The sequence below is a fragment of the Apteryx mantelli genome, chromosome 2 (assembly GCF_036417845.1).
Source record: "Apteryx mantelli isolate bAptMan1 chromosome 2, bAptMan1.hap1, whole genome shotgun sequence".
NCBI classification, from domain to species: domain Eukaryota; kingdom Metazoa; phylum Chordata; class Aves; order Apterygiformes; family Apterygidae; genus Apteryx; species Apteryx mantelli.
The window spans coordinates 100,172,655-100,187,456 of NC_089979.1; the positions used below are offsets into that span (position 1 = coordinate 100,172,655).

At 40.2% G+C, this 14,802-nt stretch overlaps 1 protein-coding gene across 1 annotated transcript in view; it reads left to right on the plus strand.

Annotated features, from left to right (window-relative positions):
- Positions 1–14,802, plus strand: part of PTPN3 (protein tyrosine phosphatase non-receptor type 3) — a 190,649-nt gene that overhangs the window by 124,871 nt on the left and 50,976 nt on the right. Inside the window, exons 12-13 of the mRNA XM_013952828.2 lie at positions 1,230–1,402; positions 14,652–14,786. Coding sequence (XP_013808282.2) covers positions 1,230–1,402; positions 14,652–14,786 — 308 coding nt within the window. The remainder of the gene's footprint in view (positions 1–1,229; positions 1,403–14,651; positions 14,787–14,802) is intronic.

The window sequence follows — 14,802 nt, forward strand, 5'->3', positions numbered from 1 at the left end:
ACAGTGCAACTAGAAATCACAGTGGTATCCAAGTGGGACCTCTATTGTTGGACTGTACAATAAATAGTTTTATTAGGTCTTTTTGTGTCCTTTAAAAAGGTGTGACAACCCAAATCATGACTTTCTCCAAAGAATGAGCTGAAAAGAGGGAGCTTTAGTGGCATGATTGCCTGCCTAGTTATATGTTAAGACATCAAAATCCAGTCATAATTCAGACAAAAAAACTGAAAAAGCTGCGTGATGACATCACAAACTTTTTTTTTCACTGAAGTGCTGAGCTGTGATAGCAGTTAACTTGAGTCTCGCATTATTTTCCTTTGTCACATGTACTTTTGTCCTCCTTGCATTATTTTTCTTTCTGCTTTGTTTGTTTTAATAAGATTTTGGGTTGGCTGGCCAAAGCTTTATCTTCTGCAAAACTCTTGAGTACTGGGACCAGAAAATAGCACAACAAGCAATACACTTGGCCAGGGAATAAATATGGATGGTACAACTGTGTTGCACCTGTGTTTCATTGGCACTTTAACACTGAGGTTGCAAGTTGTATTTGTACCAAGGCATAACAGTAGGATTAGATTTAAAAAGCGGTAGCAGTGCCTCCTGTCTATCACAGTTAATTTACTTTCTTTTCCCTAAAATGGATCACTGTTAACATCTTTATCTTCTAAAAGACTGTCAAGCAGATTTTTTGCATGCTATAGCTCTTGGAATGTTTTGAAACAAGGTTATTAAATTAAAGCCGTACATGAAGTATTTGAATTCAGTGGGTTGGGTTTTTTTTTTTTTGGGGGGGGGGTCCTTTATATGTAGCACCATTAATAAAATGCTTAAAAGATTTACCTTTGTCATAGGAGGTCAAGAGCTGACTAGAAACCTGAAACCATGTTTAGCTGTTTAATGTTATGCATGTTTATTCAAAACCTTTTACATACTAGAATTAAGTATTTTCATTAAAGTAACATTGAAAGAAATTTATTTTTCCAGTGTTACTCAAATGTTTAAAATATGCATTTTGGAATTTACAATTTCATATAGTCACACAGCAGTGAAAGAAATATTTTGGACGTCTCCAGTATTTGCTTAAAATCGACTATATGCTTTTTCCTAAATGCAGTTTGACTATTTATGGCTAAAAGTAATTTTATTGTTTACACAATAGTTTTATCAGCTTGTTTGTTATGTTTGATCTTCTTGTATATATTGAAACATAGTATTTCTTACCATTACAGAATGAATCCAGAGAGCATATTGTTGCCTTCAACTTGTTAAATTACAGAGCATGCAAAAATCTGTGGAAGTCTTGTGTAGAGCATCACACGTTTTTTCAGGCAAAGAAGTCACTACCTCGTGAAAAAAAGATATTGTCACACTATTGGACCCTGGGTTCTAGAAACCCAGCAAAGTAAGTATTGTGGGAAAGCATATTTTGCATTTTAATGAGGGTGGGGTGGGGGAATTCATGTCACTGATACCTAAAGTTGGGGTACATTTGTGGAGTTCAGTTCTGCTCACAGCCATGTCACAGACTTCAGGTAAACTGCTGGACAAGTTATGTAACTTTGGTTTCAGTTTCTGCAACATGGTGTCAATACAATTAAACTTTTTTTTATAATTTCCTAAGAATTTATTTGAATACAGGTATGTTCTAATGATATTGTTTCAACTCACTGTTTCAGTTTGAGGAACACTAGAAAGTAAAAATGTCATGTAGCTAATGAGCAATAAGAACTTGCAGAACAGACTTGTCTTGCCGCTTATTCTTGCGTACTCAAAGTGCTAGGAATTTCTGGAGTGCATGATACATGTCACTAATGAATGGTTGGTAGGCGAAAAAAATCGGTCCCGTGCAAGTTCTGGAACACCGTATAGATTTTTAGGTGCTGTTAACATTCATTATCTGTGTTGCAGTCACTATAAGGACTGCAAATTGTGTTGACTAACATAACTGTCTTTCATATGCAGAATTGAATACCGCTTTTAGCAGTGTAGCTGAAATAGTTCATACTAGAATTATCCAAGCTTGCAGGTTAGGTGAGCTAGGACATGCAATTTCACTGAGATGGGTAAGATTATGTCACTTACTATAACCTGCCCATCCCAATGCTTTTACAGTTAACATCAGTGTGATGTATGAGGTTTATGAAAGTATTGGTTTCAGCTTCAAAGGATGCCTGATGCATATCTAAAGGACAACCTTTTTTTGAGTTAAAATGGACTCTAATTGGTGTTTAGATTTCTAGCACAGTGGGGTGGTTTCTACCAGTTACTTTTCACTACTTCCAACTTTTGAATATCTATTAGCTTTAAGTAATAAAATTTATCTCACTATCCTAAACACCATAGAAAGTATTGGATTCCCCCTCCATTTGCTCTGATAGCTGTCAAAAAAGGACAATTTTTTTTTAATATTACTTTAAAACTGTAGTCTCTGAGGATTCAATAATATATCTTGTATGTATTTCTCATATTGAGGAAATGGTTCGGTTTCAAACTCCTTATAACAAGTTTGAAGAAATTTGCATCTGATGTGGGAGAGAAAGTGCAGGGTCCTGGAGCTGTTTTCAGGTTCTTAAGATAATGAAATGACTTTAGGGCACAGCATTGCCCAAGTTGGGCAAGAACTTCTGAAAATCAATGAACAAGATGGTTGAGCTACCTCTGATTCTATTTGAGAAGGTGCAAAAGGTGACAACTTATTGGCTATAAGAATATGAACTATTTTGTGCCAGACCAAAGGTCTGTCTGTCCCAACATCCTGTCTCCAGGTCAGGAGTAAATGCCTAGGGAGGCGTGTTAGAACAAGGCAAGCAAGTGAAGCTTGCTTCCATAGAATGCTTTCCATTCTCCAGTTGCTTATGACTCAAGGACTTCCTGAGCCAGAGGTGGTGTCTTTGGATTTTTTTTTTTTATGAATATTGCTAAATAGTCATGATTCCATGTAACTTTGAACATATACAGTATCTTGTGGCAAGAAGCTTTTGCAACTTTATAACTATACATTATAGACGACCTTTGATTAATTTCTGATCTCTGAAGCTTCCTTCTGCTGGAAAGACAACACAGCTAGGCACAAACAGTCCTGGAGGTTCCTGCAGAGCATTGGTGACAACTTCTTGACACAGGTGGTGGAGGAGCCAACAAGGAGAGGTGTGCTGCTGGACCTCATACTAACAAACAAAGAAGGACTGGCTGAAGATGTGAAGGTCGGGGGCAGCCTTGGCTGCAGTGACCATGAGATGGCGGAGTTGAGGATCCTGCGAGGAGGCAGCAGGGCACTAAGTAGGATCGCAACCCTGGACTTGAGGAGAGCAAACTTTGGCCTCTTCAGGGACCTACTTGGAGGAATCCCATGGGTTAGGGCCCTAGAAGGAAGGGGCATTCAAGAGAGCTGGTTAATATTCAGACATCACCTCCTCCAGGCTCAAGAGCGGTGCATCCCTATGAGTAGGAAGTCAAGCAAAGGGGGCAGGAGACCTACATGGATAAGCAAGGAGCTCCTGGCAAAACTCAACCAGAAGGAGGAAGTATATAGAAAGTGGAAAGGGGGACAGGCCACTTGGGAGGAATATAGAAACGCTGTCAGAGTATGCAGGGATGTGACGAGGAAGGCTAAGGCCCGTTTGGAATTAAATCTGGCAAGGGATATCAAGGACAACAAGAAGGGCTTCTTCAAATACATCAGCAGCAAGAGGAAGACTAAGGAAAATGTGGGCCTGCTGCTGAATGGGGTGGGTGCCCTGGTGACGAAGGATGCAGAGAAGGCAGAGTTCCTGAATGCCTTCTTTGCTTCAGTCGTCACTGCTGAGGCCAGCCCTCAGGAACCCCAGACCCTGGAGGCAAGAGAGAAAGTCTGGAGAAAGGAAGACTTTCCCTTGGTGGAGGAGGAGTGGGTTAGAGATCATTTAAGCAAACTTGACACCCACAAATCCATGGGCCCTGATGGGATGCACCCACGAGTGCTGAGGGAGCTGGCGGATGTCATTGCTAAGCCATTCTCCATCATCTTTGAAAGGTCATGGAGAACAGGAGAGGTGCCTGAAGACTAGAAGAAAGCCAATGTCACACCAGTCTTCAAAAAGGGCAAGGAGGAGGACCCAGGCAACTACAGGCCACTCAGCCTCACCTCCATCCCTGGAAAGGTGATGGAGCAGCTCATCCTGGAGGCCATCTCCAAGCATGTGGAGGAGCATGTGGAGGAGAAGAAGGTGATCAGGAGTAGTCAGCATGGCTTCACCAAGGGGAAATCATGCCTAACCAATCTGATAGCCTTCTGTGATGGAATGACTGGCTGGGGAGATGAGGGGAGAGCAGTGGATGTTGTCTACCTAGACTTCAGCAAGGCTTTTGACACTGTCTCCCATAACATCCTCATAGACAAGCTCAGGAAGTGTGGGCTGGATGAGTGGACAGTGAGGTGGATTGAGAACTGGCTGAATGGCAGAGCTCAGAGAGTTGTGATCAGCGGCACAGAGTCCAGTTGGAGGCCTGTAGCTAGCGGTGTCCCCCAGGGGTCAGTCCTGGGTCCAGTCTTGTTCAACTTCTTCATCAATGACCTGGATGAAGGCACAGAGTGCACCCTCAGCAAGTTTGCTGACGATACAAAACTGGGAGGAGTGGCTGACACGCCAGAGGGCTGTGCTGCCATTCAGAGAGACCTGGACAGGCTGGAGAACTGGGCGGAGAGGAACCTCATGAAGTTCAACAAAGGCAAGTTCAGGGTCCTGCACCTGGGGAGGAATAACCCCATGCACCAGTACAGGTTGGGGGTTGACCTGCTGGAAAGCAGCTCTGCAGAGAAGGACCTGGGAGTGCTGGTGGACACCAAGTTAAGCATGAGCCAGCAGCAATGTGCCCTTGTGGCCAAGAAGGCCAATGGTATCCTGGGCTGCATGAGGAAGAGTGTTGCCAGCAGGTCGAGGGAGGTGATTCTCCCCCTCTACTCAGCCCTGGTGAGGCCCCATCTGGAGTACTGCGTCCAGTGCTGGGCTCCCCAGTACAAGAGGGATGTGGCACTACTGGAGCAAGTCCAGCGAAGGGCTACAAAGATGATTAGGGGACTGGAGCATCTCTCTTATGAGGAAAGACAGAGAGCTGGGCCTGTTTAGCTTGGAGAAGAGAAGGCTGAGAGGAGATCTTATCAATGTGTACAAGTATCTGAAGAGAGGGTGTCGAGAGGATGGGACCAGACTCTTTTCAGTGGTGCCCAGTGACACGACGTGAGGCAACGGGCACAAACTGAAACACAGACAATTCCATCTTAACATGAGGAAACACTTTTTCACTGTGAGGGTGACAGAGCACTGGACCAGGTTGCCCCGAGAGGTTGTGGAGTCTCCTTCTCTGGAGATATTCAAAACCCACCTGGATGCAATCCTGTGCAATATGCTCTAGGTGACCCTGCTTGAGCAGGGGGGTTGGACTAGATGATCTCCAGAAGTCCCTTCCAACCTCAGTGATTCTGTGGTGCTTGAGTGTGATGGCAGATGAACGTTTGCTTCTTAATTCATTTGTGACCCTTAGCACTGTCTTATCCTACCCCAGTGATTTTTTTTAAAGAGAAAGACTACTTAGTCTGTTTATTTGCTTATACAAAAATCTTTTCCATACTTTTGATCATCCTTGTCAGACTTTACCTTCCCAGTTCACCTCTACTTTGTGACCAGATGACTGGGGCCTGGTGGTGGCTGAAAGAGCTGTCCATAATGTTCAAGATACCACTTTCATGAGGCTTCCTACTTTTTATTTCCCTCGTTGACCTCTGCTAGTCATTGAGCTGGTAGTTTCATAATGATATCTAAGATCTAGTTCCTTGAAGGCAGTAGTTCAGAGTCTGTCATTTTGCTATATGAAGTTGGAATTGTTCTTTCCAATATGCACCAATTGGGTGCGAACTTCATGAAATTTCATCAACCAGTTTATTGTGTAGTCACTTGATATCGTAATGTCCTGCATTTCTTCACAATCAGCATTCGTTTTTGCCATCCTGTGTGATTTAATTATCTTCAGTAAACTTCCTTACTGTTCATCCTTTTCTCTAGATGACTTGTGAATATGCTGAACAGAAGAGCCCCTAGCATATACCAATGTCATAGCCTTCTATGATGGGATGACTGGCTGGGTAGATGAGGGGAGAGCAGTGGATGTTGTCTACTTTGACTTCAGCAAGGCTTTTAACACTGTCTCCCATAACATCCTCATAGACAAGCTCAGGAAGTACGGGCGAGATGAGTGGACAGTGAGGTGGATTGAGAACTGGCTGAATGGCAGAGCTCAGAGGGTTGTGATCAGTGGCACGAAGTCTAGTTGGAGGCCTGTAGCTAGCGGTGTTTCCCAGGAATCAACTTCTTCATCAGTGACCTGGATGAAGGCACAGAGTGCACCCTCAGCAAGTTTGCTGACGATACAAAACTGGGAGGAGTGGCTGATACCCCAGAAGGGAGGGCTGTGCTGCCATTCAGAGAGATCTGGACAGGCTGGAGAACTGGGCAGAGAGGAACCTCCTGAAGTTCAACAAAGGCCAAGTGCAGGGTCCTGCACCTAGGGAAGAATAACCCCATGCACCAGTAAAGGCTGGAGGCTGACCTGCTGGAAAGCAGCTCTGCAGAGAAGGACTTGGGAGTGCTGGTGGACACCAAGTTAAGCATGAGCCAGCAGCAATGTGCCCTTGTGGCCAAGAAGGCCAATGATATCCTGGGCTGCATTAGGCAGAACATTGCCAGCAAGTTGAGGGAGGTGATCCAGCCCTGGTGAGGCCATGCCTGGAGTGCTGTGCCCAGTTCTGGGCTTCCCAATACAAAAGAGACATGGAGCTACTGGAGAGAGTCCAGTGATAGACTACTAAGATGATGAAGGGACTGGAGCATTTCTCCTCAGAGGAAAGGCTGAGAGAGCTGGGCCTGTTCAGCCTGGAGAACACAAGACTAAAGGGTGATTGCATCAATGTTTACAGGTATCTGAAGGGAGGGTGTCAAGAGGACAGGGCCAGACTCTTCTCAGTGGTGTCCAGTGACAGGACAGGAGGCAACGGGCACAAACAGAAACACAGGAACATGTCTGAACATGAGGAAGAACTTTTTTCCTGTGAGGGTGATAGAGCACTGGAAGAGGTTGCCCAGAGAGGTTGTGGAGTCTCCATCCTTAGAGATACTCAGAAGCTATCTGGACAGGGTCCTGTGCAATGTGCTCTAGGTGACCCTGCTTGAGCAGGGGGGTTGGACTAGATAATCTTTGAAAGTCCCTTCCAACCTCAACCATTCTGTGATTCTGCAATATCTTCGTGAGACTTCATTGATGAAGTTTCATCACTATAAAGCTAAGCCATTTATTTCTGCTCTCTGTTTTATGTCACAAGTGAACAAGTAATCTAAGTGAGTTTTCTGTGCCCTAGCTCCTTAGTTTCTTTACGATCTTCAGGGACTTTGTCAAATGCCTTTCTGAAATCTTGAGTAGATTAAATCAATAGATTGAAGTGAAAAGTTATGTTAAAATAGTTCAACTATTTCATCCTAGAGGTTTTTAGATTTTCTAGATGAGTTTCAACTCTGGTGATTTTTTTTTTCATTATGTTGATTTGTTTGTTTCGTCTATCAGTTCAGCTACAAATATGTGTCCTTCAAAAAGAAAGATTCTGTCATGGGACATATGCAAATCTTTCTAAGCAGTGAATTTAAAAAAACAAACAAAAAAAACCCTCACAACACTTCTGTCATTATCTTCTCTGAATGTGGGGATTTGGGTGTCTTTTAGTCCTTTGATTATCATATACTCTACAGACTACAAGCTGCTCAATTCTGATGCATTTTGGGAAAGTATTTTATTGATTTCCTTCCCCCCCCCCCCTTCTTTGCAGTGTGTTCTCTTAACTGTTTAATTGGGCTTTAACTTGTCAGATTTTGATTCTCTTTCTTCTATTCGGACAAAGCTCAACTTTTGAATAATGTTGTCTTATTTCAAATAGTTTCTGTGACTGTGGTGATTCCTGGGTGTCTGGCTAGCTTTTGATATTCTCTTGTCGCTTTGATTGATAGTCTCTTTCAATCCTGCAGAAATTCACACCTAAGAGAGTAGTATTCCTTGTAAATGAAGCCAGTTAACCCATTAGGTTCATCCAACAATAAGAAGGTGGATAAAATATTGTGTCTTCTACTGCGGTGGAATTTCTATATTTTCACCTAGCACTAGATTGTAGCTGAAGCAATTCAAAACAAGTAGTTGCATGAACAGCAACCTAATCTTGTGATTTTTTTTTTTTACAGATCTGTGTTTTGAGGATAAGCTCCTTTATGGGTCCCTTTAGTGAGTGTATTGAGGAGGTTACTTTTGCAAAGCTTGTAGAAATGTTATTTCCTGAAGAACTTTATCTCTCTATCAGATCTGCAAAGAGATTCAAAAACTGTGTGTATGCACGTGAAGACACAGGTATTGCATAACCCTTGTCATCTTAGGAAAGAAAGCAACATCATTTCCAGAATGTACCAGTTTAGTATCATTCCAGTTTTTACCAAACATTTGATTTCTTACAAATTTACTGTGGCAATTTCTCAATAGTCTGTAGCATACAAAATTGTCATTGTTGAATTGAGTCAGTTGATAATTTTTTTTTTTCCAAGTAGTTTCTCATTCAGAGGCATTATCAGTGGGAAGTTGGCTACGTAGGCTGTCTTTGGAAATCTCTAGGGAGAACTGGGGGATTTCACTGTTCTTTGTGAAATCTTCCACCAGGTTAAGGATGTTCTCCATAATTGTGCAGTTTTTGGTCTTAAATGTGCCAGCAACAAGCATGAAACTTGTGATTTAACTGAGACAGAGATGACTGCAACCTTTACCATCAAAGGTACCCAGGTATATGTGAAGTGACAGTAATTTTGTCAGACTGTGTAGTCCTTATCATCAGCTTGGTCACTGTCACTCAGCAAATTATCTTCTCAAAAGATGTAGGAAGAGGTGCAAAACAGTCACTTTCAAAGTCATTTTCTTTTCTCCCTCTGTCCAATTTTGGAAATTGTTACCTTCTTGTTACCACCTGTTTGTCACTGTGGCATGTTGTAACAGACACACAGGCTTCCATGTTCTTTTTCAGGGGTGTCTCTGAGTTCATGTGGAAGCTACTCAACTGAAAAAAAGGCATGCTGTATGCTCCCTCATGAAAGGGAGCAAGGTTTCTCATCAAGCTAAAAAGACCCTGGAAGTATACTTGGTTACAATAATTCTGTTTATCCAACTTCTGTCGGCTTTGAAGGGGGTTATTCCTCTGGAATTTGTAGCATAGCTTTCTTGCAATGTATTCTTACACTCATGTGAGGCCGATACACTGGCAATTATTTTATCAGTTCAGATAGTTGAGCTCCTGCAACTCCTTCATACAGTCTCTTATTCACATATATTGTGCCCCTTCTAGATTCTCCTAGCTAAGGCAGAGGTGGAATTCCACTTAAATTAGTCTGCTGAGTTGTATAAATTGTATATATCACCTGTAAGCCTTATTTTTAAGGACAAGCTGAATCATGTCTCCCAGATTCTGAGGTAACTTCATTCTACCTTTTAGGAGCAAACACTGAATAACCTCTTTTATGTTCATTTTCATACCTTGCTGAAAAGCAGAAAATATACTCCCTCCCCCACCCCCCTGGTTAACCTCAGTAATGGGTGGGAGCAAGGAACTGTCACCTTATGTAATATTACAGCCCATTGCAGAAAGGCAACCTCTCGGTATGTTTGCTGAGAAATGTCCTCATATTTGACATCTGAAGAGCTGCTACTTGGAGTTGAAGAAATCCTTTCTGTTATATGCTGTAACAGAAACATCCAGAGCATATATTGTTAAAGCAATTCTGTGATCAGGTTTTAAATAGGCTCTGACTTCCATCACCCTAGTTATGTTGCACCTCAGAAGTCACCTGCATTGGAAGACTCATGTGAACAGGTACTTGTAAAAAGGAAAGTTGATTAATACAAAATATGTGGAATTCTTTGAGATAGGTTTTTCTTCTTTTCTTATTTTAAACTGGAAGAAGCTTTAAAAGCACACATTTAGAAGATAAAGGAACTAATTTGTTTAAAACAAGATACTTAAAAGACTTCAGAATATCAAATGAGAGCTGTGGGTTGCTTTTTTTCCTATAAACAAAAAGCAGTACAATGCAAAGCATGTTTAAGGTTTAGTGTAGGCATGAAAAACATCCACATCTATGTAAAACTGAGAAATTTCAGCTCTGTAGTAAACAAACTCAGAAGCTGTTAATGTGCCTCTGTCCTGCAAAAAATCATGAAAACCCTAAGTTATGCTTTTGGTTTTCATGACTTCTGTTCTAAAAATCTATTTGCTGTGTAATAGACCATAAGTAGCAAAACACTGTATGCTGTAACTCTTACTTCAATACCATATTAGGCTAGTAACATTTGTAAATGTAGTCTCAGTCTGTTTTAATGCGGTTATTAATGGTATCTTCAATCACCTTTAGGGTGAGGGTAGAAGACATGAGTTTTGTAACTACTTACTTTGCCAAAGGGACATCCTTGCTCCTCAGTAGTATGTAATGTAGAGCTTAATATCTTTTTCAAGATAATTGTGCAGAGTTTCCACCTCTGTTAATAGCTGCTTTATATACTGGCTATTATATCTGGGCATAAGTATAGGGCAGTTCATACAGGGACAGACCAAAAGGCCTTTTAGGCTAACGTCTTGTCTTCTGCAGTGACCAAAGGGAAATGCACAAGGAAGACTTTCGAAAGGCCAGAATATGTAGCATTTTCCCCACATATTCTATCCCAGCCACCCATTATTTACAGCTCGAGACTTAATGAGGCAAAGGTGGTTTCTCTGTAACTAACAAATTGTTGCTTTTCTCTGACGAGAAATCCCATGGCCATAAACTTGAGGATGAGCAGCTTATCTCTATGCCTGCACTGTGGAATGCCATGGGAAGAGATTTATGTAAAATTGTCTATCTAGACTTGGATCAACTTTAAAAATTTCTTTCATTCTGTATAATTCCACTAGTAAGCCTTTGGTTGCTTTTCTAGCTGAGGTTCTAGTTCTGATGCCACCCTTACATTGTCAGGTTCTTGTCACAAGAACCAGACACGGGGAATGTCATTTCCCTTTGCATGTTAGATCTCTCTGATGGCTTGTTCTTATAAGCGATGCACCACGCAAATGTGGCTTCCTTCTGGAAATGGAAAATCCGCCAGTGTAGTTTTTATTTGCTGAGGCAGCAAATAGATGATTAAAATACTCCTGTTAAGCTGTTAGTGAATTGTTACCCCATTAAGAGTTTTAGCAGGAAAGGCCTAGAATATTTTGCTTATATTTGAACCACGTTTATCAGGCGCACAGTTCAGTGCCAACAGAACATACTGAATTTCCTGTTTTTTCCCTCCATTTTCTTAAACACAATTGGGTTAAAAATAACTCTCAGAAAAGGTTATTTTTACCCAGGTCACCTTTGTAATTAGCATTGTAGCAGGGATTAACGAACAGTTTTACTGCCAGAAGTGAAGGGCAGCAAATGGCTCTGTGTGAATACGGATGCATAAGTAAGGAGGGATATGCACAAGGGAATCCTTTAAACTGTCCTTCCTACCAAACATGGTTGTATCAAGCTATAAAGATCTCTGACTACATCCTCACAGTGAAACTTTCTCAGGTACTGGTCTATGCTGTGAATTTGTGCATTTATATAACTTCTGCAAATGGAATGAAGGGTCATTAATGGCTTTTGATTGATTGAAATCTGTTGTGAAGGTCACAGATCACCTTTTGGATGATGATAGGGCTATGGGTCTCATCTACTACAGAACCTATCTTTGTAGGAGACATGGCAGCCCTAAAGTTAACCTCATGCTAGCCAGGTACTAAACTTACTGGCTTAGGTTTGTTAATAAGCAGGTCTTGAGCTGCTTGAGCAAGTCACTGCTAATATGGGTATAATAAGGGTTTTTTTTTTCCTCATAGGTTGACGTATTTGTCACCTTAAGTGTTTCATATTCTAATGTAAGAACTAGTCATAGAGTCCTTGTTATGAAGGTGAGGCTTTTTAAGAGAAAACAGTTGCAAATTTCCTGGTGAAATTGAATCCCCATTTATATCTCAAGCTGGGCAGATAGTGGAAAATAATTTCAGCTTTTCTCTCATAGCTTCTTGGCAGCTGGATGCAATCCTGAACTGGTTGGTTTCATGAGGATATAATATATGCTGATTAAGTTCTTTACTGAATCTCTTAAATAGGCTGCTTTCTCCTTGTGCAAGAAGTAAGCATGCTTAATGAGTACACTTCAACTTTAAGGTTTCCATCAGTAAATTCACCATGAAAAGAAATGTAGAGATTTGCCAATTTTCCAAGTAATTAAAGTTTTTATCAAATATAAAAGCCTCTATTAAATCAACTTATCCTAATTCAACAAACATTAAGAGTTTTGCTGTTTTCTACTCAAAAAGTAATAGTTGCTAAACACATGGCTTTTATCTAAGGTAGGACTGGCCACTAGAATTCTTGTCAGTCTGAGATTCAGGCCAGAGCTATTAGAGTGCACATGGCCTTAATTTCAGTAATAATGCGAGCAAATCAAATTGTACAAAAAGGGTAATAGCCATGGGTTCTAAAGAAGATTAGTCCATTACTATCAAGAGTTCATGTTTATGGCTATATTTGTATACAAAGTTCTCTGTTTAAAAAAAAAAAAAATCCAAATTTTCAAATATCAAGTCTGCTTTTGTTTTCTATTATGTAACCTTTTTAATAATCTGTCAATCAAAATGATCAAATGTAATAAGTGGAGTTGTTAACTTGAAAGACTGCCTTTAAGATCAAAGGATTCAATGTAAGTTAAGTGTTCCGCTTCCAAACATCTTATTCATGTGAACCTAATATCAAGTTTTAAACTGCAGTTGAAACAACTATTTTGGTAAGAACTGAACAGATGTAACAGAGATGAGCTAAAGTATAGAGCATTGATATAGAACAGAATTCAAGAAAGCAGATAAATACTAAATTTTATCTGGATGAAACTGTTTATTCAGCTTTTTCTGGCTAGTGTTGTATGCCAGGGGAAGATGCACTCAAGCATCTTAACATCAGCAGCAGTTTATATATTAACCTCAGTTTTTGAATAACTTGGAGGCAGAGGTGCAAATCCTCAAGTTTTGTAAGCTGCCAGAGCCAGAATGAGGTAATTTCCAGCCACCATCTCTCTTTGCACCATGCTTATTAAAATAATTTCCTTGTATTTTTGTGTATATGTAACAGATCATCTCTAACTGCACACCTTAGTGTGTAGTATGCAGAAGAGAACTGAAATGTAGTTTACTGGACTATCCTGACTCTACATGGGGGAGAATAAAGGAGAATAAAATATTTTGCTAATAAAACAAGAAAATTAGTACAATGCAGGGATATTTTTTGCAAAAATCTAGGAATCTTGTACAGAACCCAGATTTAGCGTGACCTTGTTGGCTGAGAAAATTGGATTTGTTATGTATTTATTTAAGAGAAGAGCTTCATGTTAGCACTCAGGTCAACTCATAGAGATAGTGGGATTCCTCTGTCTCTTCTGAATGACTTACTAGTTTTAAGGAGCAGGAGCTCATTTCTTCAGTGCTACTGGAATTCAGGAAATCCTTGCTTTCCAGTCACACAGCATTAAGATGGCTCTTTGTTCATTTCAGATGCAACAAATTCGTGTTTCTCAATGGCAAACTTAGCATTACCTATGTTTGGAACTAATCCAAGTCACACTTGTTACCCCTGTGTAACTTAGATTACATTATTGTTCTAGCAACTTCGTAGAAGTGTAGGAATATGTCTTCATGACTCACCCTTAAATGTGTATCACTGTTGCAATGGTTACTGAAGATATATGTATATATATATTTTTAAGTATTTTCTTCTGATCCTGCCTGATTCCTTGACACAATAAGCTACATTAAGAGCATATGAGGCTTCCTTCTGGAAAGGAAGAAAAATTAATAGCTGTGACCCACTACTGTTGACGAAAATAGTCTATTTAAAAAAAATAAAAAAAAATCCAGCAAAATAAGACACTTTCACACAGTGCTGAGAATGACTAATTTGGTTGTGTCAGTATTGTTTTAAGTGTATTGTTTAATAGCTACAACTTGAATTGGAATATGTGACTTGGTATGTATACATTCCATTATATAACATCTGAACAGATATTTAAGAGTTAAACTCCTAAAAGTATTGCCCTAGTTTGCTAATCTTAGCTCTATGTAATTCCCATTTGATTAGGGGACATCATATGTAAATAAATGTTACAGAATCGGGCTATTATGTGTCGGGCTTAAGGTGACAAAATTACCACCTTTAATAAAAGCAGTATCAGTATTTAAAATTGTGGCTTATTAGATATAATAATTAGACTGTGCTTGATTTGCAAATGAGCTTGATTTGCAAAATAAGGGAATAAAGAACTTGCAATTTTTTGTATGAATTTCTAAATCAAGAACGTAGCTAATATGAAGAAAATGTATTGTGTTTTTCTTCTCCTGGGTTCTATGATGCCTTCTCAGTCGTTAAGGCTATGAAAGGTTAAATATGAAGTATGAAATTGACTTTAGTAAGCATATTTGATTTTATTTTAAGTTTTCTATGCAGAATAATTCACATCAGGTTTTTATTTTTGTTTCTCTTCAGGTCTGTAAACAGCCAGTACTGCAGAAAAGTTATAGGTGGGATGGTTTGGAACCCATCTATGAGGAGATCTTTATCTGTTGAGCATCTAGAGACCAAAAGCCTTCCTTCTCGATCACCTCCTGTTACCCCTAACTGGTAAATCAAGTTTCGG